The following is a 24,926-nucleotide window of genomic DNA, read 5'->3' as shown; positions in this document are numbered from 1 at the left end:
GCCTCCTACTTTAGCCTAAAACTACAGGGGCTAACTTGTTCAGGAAATTGTAAAGCATGTTTACAAATGAAACTCTATATGTGCGAGGTGTTTTTAAAGCTTTATGTCTTCAGTGGGATCCAGCGGTTTTGGAGGTGGGAGCACAGGGAGGCAGGAAGCATTGAGAGACAGCCTAAACACGTTGTTGGTTCTGGTCTTTTTCTGGGATTTGTGAAAACTAAGAAAAATAAGGATCCTCAGCGGCCGCATTATGTCTTACTTTTTCTGCTTGGCTCACTCACCAGCCCCCCCCCCCCCCCTTTAAATCTCTTGTTCTCTGCCTCCTTCACCATCTTCAAAAGGCTGTCTACTTCACCTGTTAGCGTTCACTCCTGCGGGGCACATTTTCTCAGTTTCTTTGTGTTCTTTTATTCTCTCGTCTTTCGTATTAGAGGTCCTCTGCGGTGAAGCATCTTTTTCTCCTGACCACATCAGACAGGCCTGCTGCCACCCGGGACACTGTGATATGTGGGAGACGGCCAAGAAGGGGATAGTATTAGGGGGTAATTCTGAAGCAGTAAGAGAGGGGTTGAGGAGTATACGTTGGGTCAGGTTACCTGGCTGTGAGGGCCACGAGAGAACAGGGTGATAGGGTTAACAGCTTGCGGTGGATTAGGCTGGTTGAACACCACCTTCCTGTGAGTGATTTTTGCTTTCTCCTTGATTTTTCTTCAGGCCAGCCGTATGCCTGAAAAGAAATTGAATTTGGCATCTTCTCAGACAGCTGTCGAACCTGCAGCTGTGAGCAAATAAGTGTCCTTACTGTGATGCCAGATAAAGGAGCTTAGCGAGTAAAATATATCATATGTGGGCTGGAGCCAGTTAAATCACATTGTTTATGGAGGGATGAGCCATCCCTCGTGTTCATGCACAGTGAATACTGAAGTGAAATTTAATGCCAAGACGAGGCATTCCTGCTCTTGTTCTGGAGTCACCTATCAAGGTCGCATGACTGTTGGGACCTGAATGACTAAAGCCCATCCATCTATCCATCCAGATAAAAGGACTTTGCCTTGTAGATGGTAGTTGGTTGCTAGGGGGCTTTAAAAGTTCCAGATGTCTAGTTAACCCTCTTGTGTCTTTATCATGTCATATGTCGATCAACAGTATCCTTTGCTGAAGCTGGTAGTTGCTTCAGTTTACTCACCTCAGAGTTGACACTGGTCTGATTGTATCCTCACGTGGTGTTGTCTGGACCTCTCAACGATGGCTCTCGGGCCTACTCTACGTTACAGTGTGTCTAGTTAGCGTTTAGCTTAGCACTAATTAGCAGATTGTGTTTCTGTATGTGTGCAAGTTCACGGATGCAACTTGCTAAACGAGCTTGTTGATTTTAGCTGATAACTTGGAACTTAACTCTCTGGGTGTTGCAGCTAAAATGCTGAGGCTGTACCCGGTCTTTAAGTCTGACATCATTAGCCGGTTCCAGGTTCAAACTTTGCTTCAGGTGCCAAAGTCAAACAAACACTGCGGCATCACTGAGAGTTAAAAACTGTCTAAATTCTTTCATCTTCATTAAAATGATCAGTGTGGCTGCTCTACCAGGTGTAACAATTAAGTTTAACATCCGGGCATCCATGAAAACACAATTTTTAAATTTTAGTTAGCAGGGAGTTAGCTTGCTAGTTTCCATCTAAATGATGTAATGATGTAATGATGATGTAATGACTGAGAGATTTGTGATGTAATTAAAACGTACAGCTCTGCTATCACTTCCAACATAAATGAAAACTAAACGGCAGTGACGTTTGTAGGGTTACTGAAGGTAACCTGGTATATAATGATGTGCTACGTGGTGGATAGCTACACAGCTATGGTTAGCATAATATAAACACAGTGAACCTGGAGGATGAATGCTAACCTTTTTTTCTGAGCTTTAAAATGAATAGCGGTAATAAAAACCGAGAGAGGCCGACACTGGTCACTGCCTTTTTTTCGGGGCTTGAAACGTAATCACTTAAAGACCAGATGAGGCTACAGAATCCAAAAACTGGTGATGTCACAGTGTCTATATCCATTGATCAAATAAAGGCCCGCCCTTTAAGCCAACCTTCATGTGATTGGCTGCTTCTAGCAAACAGAAGTTGAAAGGGCAGCTGGGTGGGGTTCTCTCTGACATTACGTAGCACTAAACCGGTCAAAATAGTGTTTGAGCTCAATCCTCAAACAGCACTCAGAGGCGCGGTTAGTTTCACGGGCTGACTTTTTTTCTGCTTTAAATATCGACACAATTCACTGTAAGCTGTGTGTTACAAATACAAATAAAAAAGATTATATAAAAATATTATATAATAAAAATATTATATAAGCCACTGAAAGTCCAGATCTCAGAATGATTTTAGCCATGACTGCCTGTTTCCCTGCTTTTCCCTCCATTAGTGCTTCCCCTTTGTCTTAAAAGTGTGTGAATGTGTGTGTGAATGGGTGGGTGACTGAACGTGTAAAGCGCTTTGGGGTCCTTAAGGACTAAGTAAAGCGCTATACAAATACAGGCCATTTACCATTTTACCATTTAAAAGAATTTATTACCACATTGTCAAGAGTAGGGTTTGTTTGGGAAATTGTGTGTGTGTGTGTGTGTGTGTGTGTGTGTGTGTGTTTTCTTTTTTGGTTCTTTTTCCTCCTCAGCACTGATGTGCAGGCAGAGCTGCATCTCTGAGCTACTGAGCTGCTGCCAAAAGACCTCAGGCTTCTGTCAGCCTGGACAGGAAGAGAAAAGTAGTTTCTCTGCATGCACAAGGTCATCAGGGAGGTGATTTCTGTTTTCTTTTAGGATTTGGAAGTTTTGTGAATGTGCTGCGAGTCGTCTCCCCCCCCCCACACACACACACACACACACACACACGCACTCTCTAATGAGGTGATGTAATCCACCACTTCTTATTCATAGTGACACAAAATGTTTCTGGCCTTCAGCAGTTTCCACTGAATTTCCACTGATGAGGGCCAGATGGCTTAAATTATTTTGTCTTCTGTGTAATAATGAGATAATCTCATTAAAGGGGCTTGGATTTAGTGCTTATTTAGCCCAGCCTGACCATCATGCGTTTATGGTATCCTACTACTTATTCTAAATTCATCATTAGACCTTCGAAGTAACATAAAGCACATGTTTTGTTTTTTCCTTCAGTCATTTTGAGATTCTTCAGGTTTTATCAGATTTTTATCTTGTATGAAAAAGTGTTGATCTGTTTTCACAAATAAACACTGAATGACAAGTTCAGCTAGTCGGTTGTACGATTGAAACCAGGAACAAATTCATAATGCTTCAAGGTTTCTTAAAAGAGGATTTTGTTTGTTGTTTCTCTGAAGTCAGCAGCATCATCCAAATAAAAAGATTGTTAGCTTACTCTGAACAGAGTGGGTTGTGATATTTGGGTAGTAAAACCTTGTTCATAATCTATTAATTGCACATTACTTGGTTTTTAGATTCAGGCACCACCTCCTGCAGGACGGTGCACCCCGGCTCCAGGAAGCTAAACCTGCATAAACTACTGCTTATGTCTAAATGCCAGCCTGCCCAACAGGACACTGACGTTCTGTATCTGTACCTCAACAGGTCATAGCTTTTTGTGCCAGAGAGAGGAGACCTTAAATTATATATCTGAGAAGCTGGTGCATGTTCTGTGGTCTCGTACAACAAAATAGTACTTTCCAAAAAAGCTTTAGTGACCTGCTCCTATTAGTTTTCTTTCTCTGTATGTCCAGATTATTAGACTTCCTCTAATACCTAGAATTTCACCTCAGGTCCTCACTTAACCGATTATTTAACACCATCGACACAGTGTAAACAGCTTTGTTTTTTTTCAAACGTCACATGTTTAGGCTCACTCTTGTGCCATAATGAAAGTGGGGGTGTAATAGATATTCAGTTGGATGAAATCTGAATGTTAAAAGTTCCTCAGTGCTTTGAGTCTTCTCTGTATGTGTGTAGTCCTTCACTGTGAAGTTAGCTGTAGATGCTGCATTTATCATCAGGCTGAGTCCCGATTACTCGTACCTGAGGAGACGTGCATCTCCTTGTTGGAAGCAATAAAGTTATATATTGGTCCTCGACTTCACGTGACATCCCTGCCTGTTGGCTCTGCACTCTTCACATCTTCATTAAAAAGACGAATAGGCAGGAAAGTGAAATCGAAGAGCCCGATGTCTCTTATTTCAGCTTTACCTTCCTGATATACCGAGGCAAATTGTCAACCTGCGGTCCACAGATTCTCCTGCACTCTCACCAAGAACAATTTTATGGGTTTGATTAAAATTAGCAAGTGTCGATATATCAAAGCAGCGGCTGAATAATAACTCAGTAATTGCTCCCTCCCCCCTGCTCTCTGCGGGGTTGGACTGGTGTTATCAGCTCTCAGTGTCGCTGCCTCTCTGCCTCCCGGAGCTGCCGATCTCTCCCAGGGCTTGTCTCTGTCTTATCTCAGCCCCGCACTTCATGGGGAGGAAGTTCTTAGAGGGCTGGGCCCGACAGATAGCGACTGACCTGTCTCTTCCTCTGGAGCGGTTTCTTTTTTAAGGAAGCTGCAATCTGCTAACTGAACTAAAAAAAAAGCTGACTAGAATTAGCCCCCCCCCAACCTCTCCACTGGTGCAGCAAACACACCCTTTACTGTCTGAGGATGAATGTATTTCTTCTTCTCTGCCTGCTCCCTGCCTGTCTGTGCACCTGTCTCTCCTTAATGAAGCTGCCCGTGGACTCAGGTGGCTCTTCTTTGAAGTTGCCGCCGACTGGGAGTTTGAACTTCAGGAAAGAAGGACCCCTGTGAACATGTCAAACACAGAAAGCCTGACAGAAGTTAAATGACTCCCATAAACCTTTTGCTTGCTGCTTCTTCAGATCGAGCCTTTCAGTCTTTGCCTGTCTGATGTCTGCAGGCAGCCAGAGAAACACTGCACTTTGTTGCAAAACAGCTAATCAAGGTGGAGAATCTTTTGGAGTGAAAGCTGTTGAATTTCCATTGATGGTTTCCTTCTCCTGTCAAAGCCGGCACACGCTCCCGCTTCTTCCAAAGAAGCCAATCAGATTTTCTTTGAAATTTCTTTTCCAAAATTGGACTTTGTGCAACCGGAAGATTTGAGATACCGCTTTCCTTCATCGACACATCCTTCACAGGTAGGAGCGGGAGCGTGTCTCGGCCATCTTATGAAAAATGCAAATCGCTGTTTCAGCATCCCAGTGTTTCAAAATAAAGCGTGCTGAAATCTAGAAAGCGTATCGTAATTGAAAAGAATGCGTGTGAAGGTAGATCGGCTTAAAGTGAGTTAAGCCTGTTAGCGTCTTATTAGAAGTCACAGTGCATTTTTCTATTTCTTTTTTTTAATTTAGCAATTTCCTCCTGATAGAAGATGCTTCACAGATCTTCCACAAGGAAGAGATTTTATTTATTTATTTATTTGTTTTTGCAAGCTGCCGTTTCCTGTTTCAGCCCTTTGGGATGGGACGGCTGGAGTAAAAACGTGTGTTACAGCAAATCTAAGAGTGTCCATTCTGGTGTGTGTCTCTGTGACAGATGGTGCTGCTGACAGCGGGGAGCTCGACTTGAGTGGGATAAATGACAGTGAGATAGAGCTGGTACGTACCTGCTGCGTATGCAGCTCCAGTCACGCCGTACACACTACAGATTCACACATGCGATGTGCCTTCAATGCCCTGAAATCTTTCTCAATGTAGAAAATTCTGTTAGCTTTTCCTGTAGAAGAGTTAAAATCTCATCAAATGTTTTCTGCTATTGCAGAACTGTTAGCATGTAGCATGTTAGCTTGGTAAAAAATAGCTAAAAACTTGGACATGGTTCATTTTCAGAATTTTAAAAAACAAAATCTTAAAACTGTAAGGCAGCTACAGGGACAAGAAATACAAGACAAATCTTTGCATTGGACAGATTATCTCTTCACTCATCAATAATAATCATAATCAAATTGTGCGTGCTCGTCTACGGCTTCTTTTGTTGCAAAAACAACTGACTCTAATGTTGAATTAACCTGTTTGTTAGTGCTGTTGTCTTTCTAAGTCCCGCCTCTGCTTGTTTTTGACTGGCTGCTTAAATGAAAAATAGACAAGCTGGATTGGAGGCCAGAAAAGCAACTTATTGCAATTTATATTTTTACAAAGCTTATCACGTCTATAACAGCCGTGCACATTTCAATCACATGTAGGAAACTCAACTACACGTCAATGACCTGCAAACAGCAACTTTCCTCTTTATATAGAAAATAGGAATCCTTCTAAAATGAAGACAAAATAGGCCTCAAAATGAATAAAAACATAAATAAAAGCGTGAGCCTCGCTGTGTAATGTGTTTATCTCAGTCAATAGAGTGCAAGCTCTAATGTGTTGTGTACGATAACATTGGATTCACAGGGTTATTTGCTGGGATGTGGGAACATGGAAGCACATCGTTAAAGAGAAGTTTGACTCAAACTGTGTTTTTTTTAACGTTCAGTATGTTGCTTTCTTCTTTCTGATAAAATATGTAAAAACCAGGTTGGTTAACTGATGATTAAGCGCAGAGGTTAGCAGCAGGCTGTTTTACCTTAAAAAACTGGGAAACTCCCTGTAAAGTGAACTCCTGCCTCTCCCTGTGCTCCTCTGCAGTATCTGCTGAGTGACAAAGAAGTCAAAATCAAGACGGCACTCTGGATGGCAGAAAACTCCACCTACCTCAAAGAGCAGAAAGGTACCTTTGAGTATGCAACACGATCTTAGTGTTTCAGTGGTGAAGTTAATGCTCATTGGTTGGTTTGTCCCAGAATCTACCTCCTACTTTTAGTCCTCTATCAGCCAAACAGAGCTAAACCTCCAAATGAACCTGAGCGTTCAGGTTGTGTCATATTTATGTGCACTATCTATAAGTTTGTATGCTCAGACTGTTTCTTTTATTTTCTTTCAGAGAAGGAAGCCAAGATAGCGAAGGAGAAGGCGCTCGGGATCTACAAAGAGAGAAAGGTAACAGCAGACGGTCTGAAAAACTGTGAGATAAGGGCGGGCATTTTTGTTTGAGCTCGCCAGGATGACAGAAAGTTTGTCTGAGGCGGTAAATGGTCAGGCAGCATTATTTATTTATTTATTTTTTTGTGGTCAGGCAGGGTGAGAGTTGATCAGTCAGACAGAAAATGGCCAAATGGGCCGTAACACAATTTGTCAGCCGTAAAAGCACCGGTCACATCTGATGCCGCATGATCTGTTCATATCTCCCAGCTGTCCAACCAGCGGCTGCCTCAACTTTGACCGCTTATCTACTTGAAATCTGCACCCTACACAATCCTGTCAAAAAGCCGCTCATTCTTCTGCTTCGGCTATCGGTCTGTGCGCTAGACTCATTGTGCCTGAAATGTCTCAGATTGTTCTTTTGACAAAATGTTTCAGACCCGAAAGAAGAAAAAAACACCTGAAAAGTACCACAGATATTAGTTTGCCTGACTCGTTTTGCAGAAGGATCTGTTTAACGAACATCATTAAAGCACCCATATTCCCTGTCACACATATTCACAGGTCACTTTATTAGGTATACCTGTTCAGCTGACAGTACAAATATCTAATAAGCCAATCATATGGAAGCAACTCAGTGCAGTTTGGCATGTAGGGAAGGTGAAGAGGACCTGCTGGAGTTCAAACTTCAGGATCACGATCCGGTTGTTCAGTGTTGAGGCGACGAATCCTAATTCCGGGCCTAAAGTAGTCTGCGTTTAATATGGCTTTTGTGTTGTTAACATGTTTAATGTTATGTATTTTCTTCTATTTGATCTCAAAAAGCTCCTAAAACAGTCAGTGATCACTGTTGACCTCCCTCGGCTTTTATTCCCGCTAATCATTTATTTAAGCTCAGTTTTTAAAACCTTAGGATGTAACTACAGCCCAGCCCATGCAGCAGTATATGAATGACTAACCTCGTATTGTGGATGGATTATCTCAGTTGTTCTCCTGGCTGAAGTTTGGTCCTTTTACAGCATCCTGCCATGCGATTACATTTGTTCCTGACCACCGAGAACACTCACGTTAACTTTTATTGAGTGGAAAAAAAAGTTAGCTTGTTTATATTATGCTAACATAGCTGTGTCGCTAGCGGTCACCTAGCACATCATTATATACCAGCTAGCCAAACTTCAGTAACCCTACAAACGTCACTGCTGTTTAGTTTTCTGTCTTCATTTATGTTGGAAGTGATAAGAAAGCTGTACGTTTTAATTTGTTTCCAAAACCCCGCAGTCAGGACATGCTATATTATATTTAGATAGAAGCTAGCGAGCTAACTCCCTGCTAACTTCTACCTCCGTTAAATGTCATAAATTCCGTTTTCATGGATGTCTGGATGTTAAACTCAATTGTTACACCTGGTAGAGCAGAACGCTGATCATTTTATTAAAGATGAAAGACTTTAGACAGTTTTTCAACTCTCAGTAATGCCACAGTGATCGTTTGATATATGGACCTGCAGCGGAGTTTAGACCCAGACACGGCTAGTGACGTCAGACTGAACAACCGGATTAGGAGCAAAAGCGATTAAAAGCAGCATAATTGTTGATGCCACACAGACTGCTCAGAGTATTTCAGGCAGAGGTCACAGGCAATGGTTGAAAAAGAGAAACTATCCTGTGAGCAGCAGTTTTCTTGCTGATGCCAGAGGTCAGAGGAGACTGGCCAGACTGCATTGAGCTGACAGAAACAAAGGTATGCAGAAGAGCAGATGGGCAGCAATGGCAGAAGAGTGTGCCACACCTGTCAGCTGAGAACAGGAAACTGAGTCCACAGCTGGCACAGAACCAAAAATGAGCAGCAGGAAAATGTTTCCTGGTCAGAGTTAAACAACATGAAAGTACAGATCCATCCTGCCTTCTATTAACAGTTCATGCTGCTGGTGGTGCAGGGGTTTGTTGAGTTGTTCTGAAGGCAAAAAGGGGGCTTGTTGATCTGTGTGGTGTCACTGAACACGGTTAGCCAAAATATGCACACTCTGGCTCTGAGAAGCCCCACCCACTGATTGGCTGCCCCTCATAAAGCTTGTTTACAAGGGACAGCCAATCAGAACAAAATGGGATTTAAATCGAGGGGGAAGGAAGCTTTTATCCTTTCAGAATAAGGTAAATACAGATTATTATTATTATATAGATTATTATATAGAGTATTATAGATTAATATACAGATTATTTTGAACTGTGAATCATGCAAACAAACTCTAGTAAAGTTGAGGAATAAAAGTAGTAAAGTTGTGTGGCTGGAAATAAGGAAAGTGGTCTCCTATAAAGTTTTAGTAATGCGTGTCCCACATACCTCAGGAGAACTCCTGCAGGCTTGTAATAAGTGCCTCAAACTCTCAGGCCTAAATGCCCAACTGCATGCCACGCTGAAATGATCAGATAAAGATGTAAACAGTTGGATGGACCCCTGCAAACTTACCCCATGTGTAGTAAGTTTGCAGATTCAGCAATATATATATATATATATATATGTGTGTGTGTATATATATGTATGTGTGTGTGTATATATATGTCAGTACCTCAGTACTGTGTGTAATCTGCATGCAGTCGTTAAACCTGCCCATCAGGTTTAATGATTCTGTGCAGGCAGATAATCATTCAGGCAGTAATTTATTCAAAAGAATATCGCTGGAGCTGCAGTTTGTCTCTTAATTATTTTCTGTAGGTTTTACTTGTAAGAGGAACAGTGAATAAAAATACATTAAGATGCAAAAGTTGAGAAAAGGGGGATATATTACTGCCCGAGGTATTGTAATTAAGTATCACTAGAGTCTGACCAATACTCCAAAAGCCAATTTTTCAGTGCTTAAACCAGTCAAAAGCATCACATTCTGAGCAGTGAAGAGCTTAAACCTGTCAGTCTTTAGCGATAAATGACTGAAGTAGAGTCGATGCATTAAAAACTGCAAAGTGAGATGGACAGTGAGCGGTACTGTGAGCCAGACTGAGACTAAACACAGACAGACGGGCAGTAAGTCCTGTGGAACTGGTTTCTTCTCATTTGCCATTACTGGTTTTGGCTCAGCACAGGCCCTTTGTTAGACCCAACATCTGTTCACTGGTTTTAACTAGCTGGATTAACTGCAGTGGAACAGATCTAATGAGACACGCAGCCTCCCGACAGCTCTTATCCAACCAGCAGCAAACTGTCACATCACTGACAAATAAGTGGCTGAATAAACAACAGGAAGAACATCGTGTTGATGCACAAAGGATTTGAGCATCCTTTGTTTCTCATTTGGTAACCGTTAATATTCTGTGTTGATTAGCTGCTGAATAGGGAAGAGGGGCTTTCAACTGATCACATCAAGTGTGTAAAGAAACTTGTTTAAAAGTGTGTTTTTAAAAGTTTTAAGGAAATCTCTGCTGATCTATGTCATAATTTAGAGAGGGGGTCAAGGTTAATGCAGAGTAACTGAAGCTGGGTGATAACCTCAATAATTGAGATAAACTGCATTTGTACAGAAACACGTTGGGTTTTATATTTGCCTGAAAAGCTGTTCTTTAGTCTTACCTTTAGAGGGCAAATCCTCCATGGGACCCAAATGCTTTAATATAAAGACAAACTGTTTTCAGATAACATTTGAGCTTTGTCTGGTTCAAAGAACTGATTGATCAGGACTTGTTTTGAATGTATGCGGTCCTAGCCAGGACAAAAACTCGTTTCTGCTGAGGGAGTAACGACTAATGAGCCCTTTAAGCAACAACCTGTAGCTTTGAATTTTTCACCTCAGCAGTACAGGTCTAGGGGTGACGATGTTGGTTCACTCCTGTGCACTAATTGGAAATCAAACAACAATTTGACTGGTAACCATGACGACATTTTGTACATCCTTTATATTATTGATCAGCCCTGAAGACCGTTATTTTTAATGCGCGAAATATTCACACAAATATTATTTGTCCGGTGTGTACAGGTCAATGTTTGCATACTAATACATTACAGTAATTCCTGCTAAACCTAAATCTGCATAAGATAAGTGTCTTACTTTGCTCATATAAGCATGTAGCTAAGCCAAATTACAGCCCACACATACCTGGTTAATCTGGAAGCAAATACTTTGTTTTGCTGTAATGTATTTTCCAGATGTTTTGCAGATTATAAAGTGTCCTTGTTTTATGAGAGGCGATGTTAAGCTTTAGTTTTGTTTGAAATCCCGACAGCCAAGGGGCCCCAATAGGAAACACGCCCCGATCCGAGCTAACACGGCTGACGAGGCCATTGAGAAGATGCTGGAGCAGAAGAGGATCTCCTCCAAGATCAACTACGACGTCCTTAAGGACCTCAACGTCAAGCCCTGCGCCAGCCCAGCTCGCAACGCTGAGTCCCCAAAGAAGGAAAGGCCAGCCGCCAAGCTGGCCGGACGCAACCGAAGACCCGCCCAAACTCAGCTCAGCCTCAGCACGCCTCTCAGTACTCTGGGAAAAAGGTTGGTGGAAAACCTGGTTTCTAATAGTGAGCAAAAAACATTAAAACAAAGATTCCTGAAGCCTATCAGCAAACTGCCCACTTCTTAATGGACCTCTGAGATTCTGGCTTTTAAAGCAGAGTGCACATAGAGGGAACTTAAATCAAATTAATATATAGTGCCCGCTCTTTGCCTTTTAAGCAGTACTGTTTCTTTCTCAAGGGATTTGGCAGCCTTTGAAAAACTCACTACAGGTCTGCTTCTGTAGATTTACAGCTTGTCAGTGTCTTCTCTTGCTTCACCTTTTCCCAGGCTGACTCCAGAAAGTTTAGATCCGACCTCTGTCGACCTGTTACAAGACTCCTTTTTATATGACACAAATCCATCCCACAGATTTCCCAAACATTTGTAGAATGGTTGAGTATTTATTCACGTAGAATCAGAGTAACAAAGCATTTTCATGTTTCCCCAATATGCTAGAATCACAGTGAAGATTAAAACGATTGGGTTACTGATTTGGTCGCTCAGTTATGCTCCAGCTATGACTCGATTCTGCCTGGAAAAAAAAAAGATTCATGTGGTGCCCACAGACCACACTGATTCCTGGCAGTAAACAGCCATTTACAGGCTCTGACGACTGCGTTTGCCAACCACAGAGGTCCCTCTGAAAGCCGGCTCAGCTGTGATGCTTCTCTGCTACATGTGCTGCAGTGTGCATGTGTAAACACTGGAGCTGGAACCATTGTCGTGGACGCAATACACAACTGCACCATTACACCGGCATCTTTTTCTACATTATGGTCTTTTAAAAAAATGATATTGATACATATCAGTGACACGTTTCATGCTCGTCGTACGTTTCCCAGAACTCTCAATGATTTACATAAGATTCCTACTTTTTTTGAGTGTGTGTGTCTATTATCTTGTAAGCATATTAAGCAGCTAAAAAAAGATCTCTTGATGAGAACAGCTGTTGTGCCAGCCACTATGTCATCTGTGGGAGGCTCTTTTCCAAAAACATTGTGTGGATAGTGAATTAATTGTAATTTTACCTGCTCGCGTTAACGCTCTCACCTGTCATAACGGCTAAAGAACATGGATCCATATTTACTTTTGTTTGGATCTGCTCAGCCTCCTCTTTCACTCCCTCGCACCATTAAATAATCTGGAATGCAAACAACAGATGCTCGATTGAATCAAGGCGAGATGGATGGGAGAGTGTTTGCTCAGGTCTGATCGGCACCAGCCGCTCCTCGTCTGCCACCGAGGTCAGACTCGGCTTTTTGTTTTCCTGGAACAAGGAGGAGAAACTGCCTCATCCCGACTCCGCTCGCCCCAAAATAATCACCTGCGACAGGAGGACAGATGTTCAGTCTTCTGTTATCCTTTTTTTTTCTTTTCCCCTCGACTCCTGTGGGATTTACCGTATTTCTTTCTTTTTTTTTTTTTTCCTTCAGCGATGCACCTTGTCTGCCAGGATTTGTCCCTTAGCGGTTGCTCACCACCCCCCACTCCTTTCGTGACATGCATTCACGGGACTGATCCACACTGATCCTTTCAGACGAATTTAATGGGTTTTCTGCAACAGGGAGAAAAGCTGAGGGGCTTTTTCCCCCCACTTTGTTTGGTAGTGGGGGAAATTGGTTTCCTATGGCTCTGTTTTTAAAACTCTTTCAGTTAATGTTGGTTTTAGGTGCCATCTTGAAGCTTTATAGCTCTCCTATAGAGGCAGCTGTTTGGTGATTAAGGGGATGTAACCCCCCCACAGGTCACCCCCTCCCAGGTTCTGTGGTTAGGTGAGCTCAAGTCATCTGGTTGCAGTTTGCTAGGCGTTGGTAAAGCCTGTTCTGGGCTCTGCGATAATGCGCTGCATTTGGTCTCAGACCCACAGAGGAGTTCAGATAAGTATGCCGGTTATTGCAGTCGGGAGCCTTTCAGAGCCCGTTTCTTTTTTAAGTCAAATAAAATATATTTATAAAAGACTGCTTAACAAAATGGGTTTGTCACTTTGCTCTCTACAGAGTGACGGGGGATGTAAACACACATGAAAACAGGGGAAGAAAAACATTACAGTCTCTTAAGATTTGAGGCCAAAGCCTGCGAGTGGAAAGCGGGTCATGGAAACAACAACAACAGCAGCAGCAGCAGCATAATCTGGAGGCAGATATGGAGATGGGAGTATTTCCCTGGGTTTCTTCTGTCTTTAATACTTTATTCTTTATTTTGCGATCATGTGTTTCTGTGCAGCGTGTTTGACTATTAACAATCGGAGGATTAACCCAGAACACGCATAAATAAATAAATGAATACATCAATAATGGACAAAAACTGAAGCATAAAATACAAATTAAAAAATGCAAATAAGGAATAAACTACACTGAAATCTGATGTAAAGAGACTAAAAAATGAAACTGAAATAAAATATAAAAACATGAAGATGAACCTAATATGCTCATCTCTGATTCTTATTAAACTTGTGTAGCTTTGAACGATGTGCACTTCAAAATGATGCTCGTGCTTTTTTGGCTCCTCCTCCCTTCTAAACAGCTTTCCTCTAATTGGCTGCACACGCAAACAGAAGGTTTTGAAATCAGTCGGATGAATTCGGTGCTCGCAGTCAGTGCTGCTTGTCTGACATGACCACATTAGAGATATGTGCTCGTGCTGTCATCATTACAAATGACCGAGTCGAGACGACTGTCTCAAACGGATCGCTCTGAAGGTTAAGATTACTCATACATGCACTGATCTAATTATGTGGAACTTTGGCCAAGGTTAGGCTTCAGGTAAACAAACACATTTATCTATGCCTAAGCACTTTCTAATACACACACTCTCCAATGAATGCATTGGGGGCAACTTGAGTTTCAGTATCATACCTGAGGATAATTCGGCATGTGGACCGGGGAAGTCGAGGATCGATGACCTTCTGATTAGTAGATGTCCCGCTCTACTACCTGAGCCATAGATGGAGGGGAAAAAAGCACAATTGGTTAATAAAAATAAAAAAAAAGAAAGTGACAGAAAATAACAATGTGAGGTTACAGTTTAATACAAAGTAGAAAAAGGAAAAACTCAACATAAGCCTCCAGTTGTTGATTAAATCAATAGACAGCCACTCTCTCTGGCAGAAACAGCAACCACTCCCTCACTGACAACATGATGGATGACACAAATTATGACACATTATAGCTTTTCCCATTTATAGGATGGTAATGTGATGCATTAGTGATCATTGTGGGGAAATTGCTTTTGTGCTCACAACCCTCCACGGGGAGGTCAGAGGTCAGGATGGTGAAGCTGCCAGTGATTCAGTGTCTTGCTCGAGGACACTTCAGCCTCTTCACGCACACGGACACTTCACTGTATCTCATTCATCCTAAAGACAATGCTCAAGGACAGAGTAACTCTGAACGATGAAATGAAAACAGGTTTTTTGAATTGAGTCTTCAGTTACAATGAACAATGAAATGATCTTTTTTTTTCTATTCATTCCTGTGCATCATATATCCTGGAGTCATGCCGGGTCAGGTAAACAGTTTCAGTCAAACTAAAAGGTGCTTATAAAGGCCGGATCATGTTTTCATGTTTAAGAGCATATTAATAACACCTCAGAAGAAAAAAAGTCCTATAATTTGTATCAGTGTAGTTTGTTGTTGTGCCTCAACAAACAACTTGCTTGCACCTGAAGATCACTTTGAAAGTTCTCCTCCAGAGTGGAATGTGAGACGGCATATACCCCACAATCACTCAAGGTTGAAGGAACACTTTAAGTTGGTAGTAATAGCATGTGTGAGAAGAAAAGCAAAGCTTGTTGCTTTGTGGACATGATACACCAAGGCAAGCAATCGCTCTTTTCAAAGAATGACTGCTGAAAACTGTGGTGGCCCTGAGAGGTCAAACGCAGTGCAACTTGCAAAACATCAGTATATAGAGAAATGCTGCAAAACCACACAAAACACAGTGGAAGCTGAATAAAACACTATGGAAATAGAAAAAAAACACACAAAAAAACCCCCTAAAACACAACAGAAGTGTTTTGTGGAGAAAATAACAAGCTAACAGTAAACAGCGAATAGCAAACGTGTTGTTTTATTTGACTTTGGTTGTGTTCTGTGAGCTTTAGCAGCATTTTTCTATTCACTGTCACTTCCTTAAGTTTCAGTGGGTTTGACCTCTCAGGGTCACTGTAGAAACACTGATTTTTACCTGTCAGGGAACAGAGTTTTGTGACTATACGATGCTACTTTTTGTCACTTTAGTCTGTTAGTTTTGACCTGAACTAATTCAATACCAAAATGGCAAAATCACAGGTTTTTCAGCTTTGAATGCCTTCGAGCCAACGATAACAACATAAGAGGTCTGGACTCAATCTGTTCACGATGAGCTGTTGGGCAGCTGGTGCCTTCCGCATTTTCTCGAGATTGTGACTTATTAATTTGACATTTCAAGTTGTTTTCTCGAAATTTAAGTTGCATAATTCCAGATTTCGAGTTATGGATCACAATTTGTTTTTCCATTGGAGGAAACAAGCTTCCACAGTTTGCCGCTAATGTGTTCACAGCACTGTTTTAGTTTCTGTGCCGGGCAGAACCTCAGACTTCAAACAAACTGACCTATGCCCAACTGAATGAGCGCTGGTGAAAACATTGACACAGCTATAAAAAAACAAACAAACCCTGCTTTTAAATAAAATGTATGAAATGTAATATTTCCATTTCAGATTGAGCAGCCATGGTTTTTGATCCACTGCACAGCACTGCTGCTGATCATATTTGACCCCCACGCCTAGTATTTATCAATGACTGAAGTTTGCAAGCAGCAGCTATGGTTACACCAAACCAGTAACAACAGTAGGCTGCAACAGTGCTGGATCTGAGCTGCTCCAGTTGGCTAATGGCTGCAGCCAGAATGGCAAATCTCTTCCTTGGAAAGCCGACATGCTCCATGAATGAAAGCCCATCTCCAGTTTCATGTTTTGGCTTTGATCTCCTTGAAGGAGGGCATCACCGGCACAAGCCCCGTCTTTGTGTGTTTAAGAATGGATGCCTTCTTTCTAAAGTGTTCGACCTGTTTGAATTTTTAAAAACACATTCCCGTGCTATCAATGAATCATTGATGCGGAATCGCTGGTTTGAATCATTCATCCCACACTTGCTTCTTTCTTTTATTTTCCTGAATGGATGCTGGCTCCGTCCATTTATGCAGAAATTGCTGAACTCTGCACTTTGTTGCCTTGAATGCACAATAATGTTTTCAACCCCCACGGTTTTCCGGCTTTCTGTAGCTCTATCCATAAGCCATTAGCACCGAGAAAATGCCCCGAGGGCTGGCGAGCAGCAAAATGGTGATAATCTCCCATTCTCTCATAGTATGTTAGTCGTGGAATGAAAAAAATGGCAGAGACAAAAAAACAATCTCAGCCAGCGGCCGTTGAGCGCAGAATGGTCTCTTTCAGCTCGGCGGTCGAGGAGCAAACCGTTGCCTCGGCCCGTGAAAAGGTTGTTGTGCTGGTTATTGAAAAAGGAGAGGGGCCTGGTGTCAGGGAGACCTATGAAAGTGCAGGAGACGGCCTGCTGACAGTGCAGTCATTGTGCCCTGTTTGGAGGCCGCGCTGAGGGGCTACACTGAGGCATTGTGCTACCGTGGCCTCCCCTCCCTCTCCTGGTTCCTCCTACATGTTCCTGGCTGCTCTCAGAGCTCCGCTGAAGGGGCTGCTCTCAGATTTAGGTCCTTGCTCTGTGTCGTCCTGGAGTTTTCCTCATTTCCTTCTGTCTTTATGTTATTTTCATCATTTGTGGCTTTTTGCAGGTCTGTCTAGCTGCTCTGATATCCACCGAAATGCATGAACTGCATCATAGATACTGATACTGAGCTAATATTTAACATGTTATTTGTAGTTTGTTCATAAATTCTTTCTTTTGCTATATTTTGTTTCATTTTGACGTGCCTCTATTTTATATTCTGTGTGTTATGTTCTGTTTTATTGAATCCAAAGACCAAAATAAAGATTAAAGAGTCATCTCTAGGTCCTCAAATCAGACAAAATGTGGTGCAAATGAGCGCTGGCATCCTGCCCTGGAGCACATGACACTTTCTCTGTCATTGGTGACAGGTTCACTAAAGATTCTTGTGCATTCTTTGCTTACTATTAGGAATTATAATTAAAATGCTGTTTGGGCATCCATCCATGCATGTGTAAACAGCATTTTAATGTGATTAAGCTCTTTTGAAAATTAACAATTAGACAAAACAGATCATCATGAGGGTTTGAAGAGCTCTGCTGCCTCACTGGGAACTGCGATGACTAGTGGCACTTCAGCCAGTTTAATCCAATGTGATTTATTTATTTAGCACCACTTCATACAGCAGGTCTCTCAAGGCAATTATACTCTGTAAAGACCCTCTCTGCAAGCTCATGGTGACAGTGTGAAGGAAGAACACCCTTTTAACAGGAAGTGCTCTCTCCCTGGGACCAGGCTCAGGGATGCTAATTATTTGTGAGGTTAATCCAGGTCATCGGGTTTCTGCAGAGTTTGCAGTGCTCAAGTTAGAGTTTGGAGTGCTGAATAATGACGATTGGTTAAATATGCTCATGTCTTATGTACACAACATGCCACAATCAGGACGTTAATCAGTCTTAATTGTTGCTGAGACGGAATAAAATTTGTGTACGCTGATAGAAGTATTTTATCTCTGTAAGCTTCAGGACTCTTCAGCTCTGTCTCTAGCTTAAAGTTTCACTGATTCTGTCTCCCAAAAAGGACCCATTTTCTTCACCATGTTGCCATCATCACATCTACTCTAAGAAAAGGCTTTTACTAGCTACCTCTCACTTTCTTTCCTCCCTCTTTTTCCATTCTACCTTCCTTCTCGTTTCCCTCCTCCTTCACCTGCTCCATTCAGCATCTCCTTATTGCTCTCTGGTTCTTTCCCATCCATTTCCTCTTACTTTCTTCCCCATTTTATTCTGCCTCTCCAACTTTGTCTACTTCATCCCCCTTTTTATCCATTTTCTCTCCTCTCTCGACCTGCTTCTCCTTCTTCCTCCTGCACTCTGTTCTCTCACCTACTTTTTGAATTGCTAGCAGTTAAAAGCCCTCAGCAGCAGCTACAGGCCTGTCGAATCACTCTACACCATCAGGTCTTCTCTAGCTTTGGGCTCTCACAACTCGCTAACGAGTTCTTTGTCTTTCTTTCAGCTCTTTTTTTTTGTTTTTTTTTTTTGTTTTTATCCTTTCATCTTCGCTCTTGATCAGAAGTGTTTGCACTTTACAAAATGTGTAAATTTGCCTCACTGCACTTAGACAAGCTGGATGGTTTGACATGAAAACAAGACGTGGAAGTGGGGCAATGACAGAGTCTAATGAGGCCACTTTGAGTAAACAAAGTTGTAGGTTTGAGGCTCTGTTGACATCTTTCTCGATTTATTTAGTTTATTTTTTGTGGTCAAATGAACTGATGGGGTTTTTCTGTCATGCTTGTATTATTATCTGTTGGTGCTCAGTCTGACAGACTGTGTTTTCCTGTAAACTACTTATTCTAAACTTTAGAGGCCTGAAGAATTCTGGTTCGGCATTTCAAAGGACACATACACCGATCAGGCATAACTTTATGACCACCTGCCTCATTTTGGGTGGGTCCCGTTCTGACATATTGGAGTCCACTGGTCCCCTGAAGGTGTGCTGTGGTATCTGATGCCAAGATGTTAACAACAGATCCTTTAAGTCCTGTAAGTTGAGATTGGACCGTTTGTTCAGCACATCCCACAGATGCATGATTGGATTGAGATCTGGGGAATTTTGGACAGCAAATAAACTCCTCAAACTCGTTGTTGTGCTCCATAAACCATTCCTGAACCATTTTGCTTTGTGGCAGGACGCATTATCTTGCAGAAAGAGACCACGGCCATCAGGGAATACTGTTTCCATCAAAGGAGCAATGCTTAAACAGGTGGGATGTGTGAAAGTAAGATTCACATGGATGACAGGACCAGTGTTGGTCAAGTTACTTGAAAAAAGTAATCAGTAACTAATTACTGATTACTTCCCCAAAAAAGTAATCCCGTTACTTTACTGATTACTTATTTTCAAAAGTAATTAATTACTTAGTTACTTAGTTACTTAGTTACTTTTTAAAAACACGATTTACAACCTGAAGAGGTGATAAAGCGATAGATCTTTCAGCCCAATTCTACTTTTTCTACATAATCCATCATACAAAATGTAATCAAATGGAAAAGTCTCTTTTTTTAACTTGTTTTATCATTTTTAATCTTTTAACTTTATGCATCAAGCAAAAATTTAATTATATGCAACATTCTCTGACTTGAATAAATGAGTTTAACATTTAAACCTATTTTCTGCACATTCCAGCACATAAAATAAAATAATTTTTTGTGTTTACACTCAGTCTTTCAAATAGATGCAAGTAAAACACAGCAGAACATAAATAAAGTCAAAGACTCAGCGGTCCTGTTGCTCTATTTTCACCTGTAAAGCAGGACTGCAGTAGGCGGAGGTTTACCCTGGTGCAGGTGTGCAGCGGTCAGTGGAAGGATACGGTAGTGTCTCTGTGAGTTTCCCATTACGTCGTTGCGCTCTTGGTGCTTCCTTGGAAGTTTAGGGGTTTTTTTCGCTGTAAAAAGAAGTTTTCTTCCCACGCACGATGGACGCTAATGTTTTTGTCACTTTTTATGGAATCAAACTCAAAGTAAGGTCAGTACTTCCACGCTTTAAACGCTGCATGCTCATACTCTCTCCCGCACTCGATATGTGATCCATTGTTGATCTGCACACAGCTGTTGTCACTAACGGCGCACTCGCTTACGTCACTGTCGTGAGACATTCTCGCAAAAAATCACGGTTTTAGTAACGCAGTAACGCAGCGTTCCTACGGGAAAGTAACGGTAATCTAATTACCGATTTTGCAATAGTAATCCCTTACTTTACTCGTTACTCGAAAAAAGTAATCAGATTACAGTAACGCGTTACAAGTAACGCGTTACTGCCCATCTCTGGACAGGACCCAAGGTTTTTCAGCAGAACATTGCCCAAAGCATGCCGGCTTGCCTTCCTATAGTGCATCCTGGTCCCAGGTGTTCCCCGGGTGATTGACACACCTGGTCATCAACATGATCTAAATAAAAAAACATGATTCATTACACTAGGCCATCTTCTGGCGCTTTCAGCTGTGGACAGGGGTCATCAAAGACACCCTGGCTGGTCTGTGGTTATGTAGCATCAAACTGCAATGACAACTTTCTGTCTGGTTCATCACTGTGCCTTCCTTGGACCACTTTTGATCATGCTGACCACTGCAGAACGGGAACAACCCACAAGAGATGCAGTTTGGGTGTGATCCACTCGTCTAGCCATCACACCGTACTCTTGCCCATTTTCCTGCTTCCAACACATCAACTTTGAGGATAAAATGTTCACATGCTCCCCGACACACTAACAGATGCCATGTTGAAGAGATAATCAGTGTTATTTGCTTTACCTGTCAGTGCTCACAATGTTATGGCTGATGGGTTTATATTGTAATGTGTTGGGGGTCCACCTCGGCGCATTTACACCTAACATACAGAAAAGATGCAGCTCAAGACAGTCTTTGTTTTTCTTCTTCCCATAAAATCATAATCATTGGAAAGGTTTGACCGCAACACTTTTGGCTCGCCTCTGCTGGAGTGACTTAATCCATAGGACCGTTTATATTTCAGACCTCGAGAAGCAGAAATTTGAGCAGCTTTTTCTGGCAGAGCAGCTTTGTGAACTCAAGATATCAGAAATTCACATTAGTCTGAAGTATCCTGTGCCGGTTTTATTTTACTCAAACGATTGCCTACAAACTAATTCAGATGCTCACATGACCACCACAGACTTCTTGTCTCTGCGGTGTTGGGCCTGATTTCTCTTTTTCTCTCTCTCTTGGCTTCTTGCCTGCTGTTATCTTGTCTTTGTCTTTGCGTCACCCCATTTCCCCCCCCTTACTCCTCCCTCTTCACTCCCACCCACTTGTTTTCTCTTGCTTTGTGTTCCTACTAACTCAGCCCTTCAGGGACAGCAGGCCCCTGCTGTACTCAGTGTACTGGACAGTCTTTAGGTTTAAATGTACCATGCACTCTTTCACTTCTCCTTCTTTCTCTTCCCTCCCCTTCCCTCCTTCTGTATCTTCGCCCTCCACCTCTTTCAGCCAGCTGCCAAACAGACCCTCCCTGTTCCCTCCATCCCGACTGGAGGATGGAAAAGCAGTCTTCCAGAAATAGCCAAGATAATTGCCCTCCAGTGATATTTTTTTCCCTCTTCTGTCGCTCTTTACACTTCTTTGCTCCTTCATCTGTTCTTTCCGCATTCAAAGTTGTTTTTTTCCCTCTCTTCTCTTTTTAGAGAGCTTGTCTGATTCCAAAGCTTTTTTTGGGAAAAAGAAAAGAAAGAGACGGGGGAAAATAAATTCCTCACTGCATTTTTTTCCCCCTCACACAGAGGGCAGCCAGGACAACCATTTTGGTCTGTGTTGGTTTTCCAGAAATGTAAATCTGACCCACAGACTTAGCCAGTGCTTGAGAAAAACTAGAAATCTCAGCAGGTTTCTGGCCAGATGTTGCCGCTGCCACCGCTTCTGCGAGGGACAGAAACAGCCAAGGGGGAAGGAAATGCTTTCCAATTTTGGGTTTGAGACTTGCTGGAGCAGGTGTCGTGAGAAAATCTAGAGTACATTTAAAGAACTGAACAGAAACAGGAAACGCTGACAAAGGAGGAGCAGCTCCAGTTAAATCTTCTCCCGCAGAGAAGAGGAAAAGAGCGGGCTGAACTTTACCATTTGTAAAGTTTCCATAGTTTCCTGCAGAGCACACCCGATCGAAGAGGATGTTTTCCTACTTAAGTGACCAGCTGCGTTAGGGGAGGGTGTATAATTTGTCTGTGGTTTGCAGCACCTCCCTGGAAGCATTTGATCTCCCTGCTCTCCCCCCTGCAAACTGTAACCAATTACTATTGGGTGCTGGTGGAGGTTTGCAGACCCCCGTCCGCCCAACATCCCCCACTACTACCACATGTACACGCAGGGACTCTCCAGAAGCCATGTCATGTGGGTGGCACGTACTGCCGATGAGATTAAAAGGTTGTTTACGCAAAATTTGAGGCTTTTCCAAAATTTAAGGGCATCAGTTGGTAGATTTATAGTGTTGTTCTTTCACAGCCTTTTAGGTTTTCCACATTTGGTGTGCTTCAGACTCATCTTTGAATCGATTTGGCTTTTTCCTCATTGACCTACACACATTACTTTTCAGTGACAAAGAAAAAGCATGTTGTTGACTTCAAAACAGAATAGGGGAGTATACCGTTGGGCGAAGTAGTTGACCCTGTTTAAATAATTAAACTCAGGGCATCTTTATTATATCAGTGGTCCTTGAGCTACTTCTGCTTCTTGATTAGAGTGCACCTGTTCTCTAATTAAATCCAGTCGATGTAATTAGGAAAGTCACATACCTGCCTCCATGAGGTCTCACAGCTATATCTCGGTGAAAAGCCCATGAAGAGGAGAGCTATAAGACAGGACTGTGTCAAGGTGAGATCTGGGGATAAAAGAACATCTCCACAGTGTTGAAAGTCTCTAACAGCAGCCAGCATAATCCTAAAATGGAGCAACTGTTTTCCTAGATCTGGTTTCCCTGGTTGTCAGACTAGTAACCATAAACCCAGTGGGCACTGTAAATTAGATCCAGTGTTTCTTTCTGGAGTTGAGACCTTTTAAAGGACAGCCGTGGTTGGAGCACTCCACCAGTCACACCGTTATGGAGTGGTGAAGAGCTTTCCTTGTTTAAAAGGCATATGACTGCCGTGGTTGGAGCACTCCACCAGTCACGCCGTTATGGAGTGGTGAAGAGCTTTCCTTGTTTAAAAGGCATATGACTGCTTGGAGTTAACCAAAAGGCATCCAAAAGGCTTTCAGACCACGGGATGCGAGACTTTTTTTGGTCTGAGGAGACAAAAATCGAACTGCCTGCCCACTATTTCCAAAAACATGTACAGAGGAAACTAGGCACTGAGAATCACCTCATTAATACCATCCCTGCAGTCAAACACGGTGGTGGTAGAATCATGCTGTGCAGATGTTTTTCTGACTGTGACATGAAGACTAGTTAGCATAGAGGGACAGGTGGATGAAGAAAATATAGAGCAGTTCTAGGTGAAAACCTGAAGCACACAACTAAAAAAAAAAGAGTGGTTTCAGGACCTGAAGGCTTTCTAGCACCTTTAAAGAGACCTGTACTAATGTTCCCTCATCTAACCAGTGGAGTTTAATTTATTCTGAAGAATGAGGAAGCTGTCAGAAGACAAGTGTGCCAGGCTTTGAGGTCATTCCCAAGAAAACGTGTTGCTGCTGCTTCTGTTGACGGTGCATTGTAGACCTGATTTCTTACTTATGGTTTTTTCTTTTAGTTGCAAAAATCTCAGAAAAGTTCAAGTTGAAGCTAAAACAGAAAATGTGAAAAACTAATGTGCGGCAAACTTTCCAAATACACTATAAAATGAGGTTCATTCAAATTTGAAAATAAATAAACATTGATCAGCATTTAGCATAACACTGGGGAGGGATTACATGAACAAAGACAGCCAGCTATACTTTTAAGATTCGGATATTGATGCCCGGTTTTGTATTGTTGCATAAAATTACTGTTGAGGCTGCTAGTAGTTAGCAACCCCTATCTAATTATAATCAAACTATAGCTGCAGCCTAGGAGGCAGATACTCAGTAACTGATGGAGAGCAAAAGTTGAGCTTAAAGAAAAAATAATATTGGATTTGAATTTCACAGGTTTGCACACAGATAACTCCAAAATAAGGACCATGTTGCTTTCCATCTGATGCATGTGAAATAAGCCGATTTCACCACTTTTCAATCATTCTGTTCATGGCTTAATGTCGTTTTCTTTTTCCAGCGATGAAGAAAAACTGCTATATTTATTGCTAATCGGCTAATAGAAATACCAAATCATAGAGCGATCAGGAATTACACACATAAATATCAATATGATTCAAATGTGTTATGTTCAATCAGAAGAAAAAACAGCAGAACGGTTTATTTGTGAAGCTTAAAAGTTAAAAGATGAGCTGTATATTGTTTCGCTGATTATGCACTAATTGCTTTAGCTCAGCTTCTAAATTTAAGGAAGAAAATGTCACTCCAGCCAAATGGGACGTTTATATCTGTGCAGTTGTTGTACATAATGTTATGGCTCGATGAGATAAAAGTGTAAACTGATCATGAGCCCTCTATTACTCATTGTAGTTTGCCTCATAATCAGGCTAGTGATGCCATGACGTGCTATTCCACACATGAAAGTACATCCCAGGGGCTAACAGGCCTGTGGAAAGGGTTTACTGCTGGCTGCATGATAAATTAAGCTCATTCCACATACATTTACGCTGAGGTCTTTAGCTTCCACACTCATGCAGAGAGATGTTAAGATATTTAATCCCTTGCACCCCCTCCCCA

The 24,926-nt window shown here is 42.0% G+C and overlaps 1 protein-coding gene across 3 annotated transcripts in view; it reads left to right on the top strand.

The window, feature by feature from the left end:
• Positions 1-24,926, top strand: part of LOC113012693 (transcription factor IIIB 90 kDa subunit-like) — a 134,642-nt gene that overhangs the window by 69,916 nt on the left and 39,800 nt on the right. For 2 of the 3 annotated variants that reach the window (XM_026152993.1, XM_026152992.1), the window contains exons 14-17: positions 5,553-5,614; positions 6,638-6,719; positions 6,933-6,988; positions 11,182-11,447. In XM_026152993.1, coding sequence (XP_026008778.1) covers positions 5,553-5,614; positions 6,638-6,719; positions 6,933-6,988; positions 11,182-11,447 — 466 coding nt within the window. Of the gene's footprint in view, positions 1-5,552; positions 5,615-6,637; positions 6,720-6,932; positions 6,989-11,181; positions 11,448-13,447; positions 13,869-24,926 lie in introns of those variants that run through there. The other variant, XM_026152994.1, reaches the window with a different exon arrangement.

This window comes from Astatotilapia calliptera, chromosome 19 (assembly GCF_900246225.1).
Source record: "Astatotilapia calliptera chromosome 19, fAstCal1.2, whole genome shotgun sequence".
Lineage (NCBI taxonomy): Eukaryota > Metazoa > Chordata > Actinopteri > Cichliformes > Cichlidae > Astatotilapia > Astatotilapia calliptera.
Note: the sequence above shows the minus strand (reverse complement) of the source record. Positions and strands in the feature narration are given on the sequence as shown.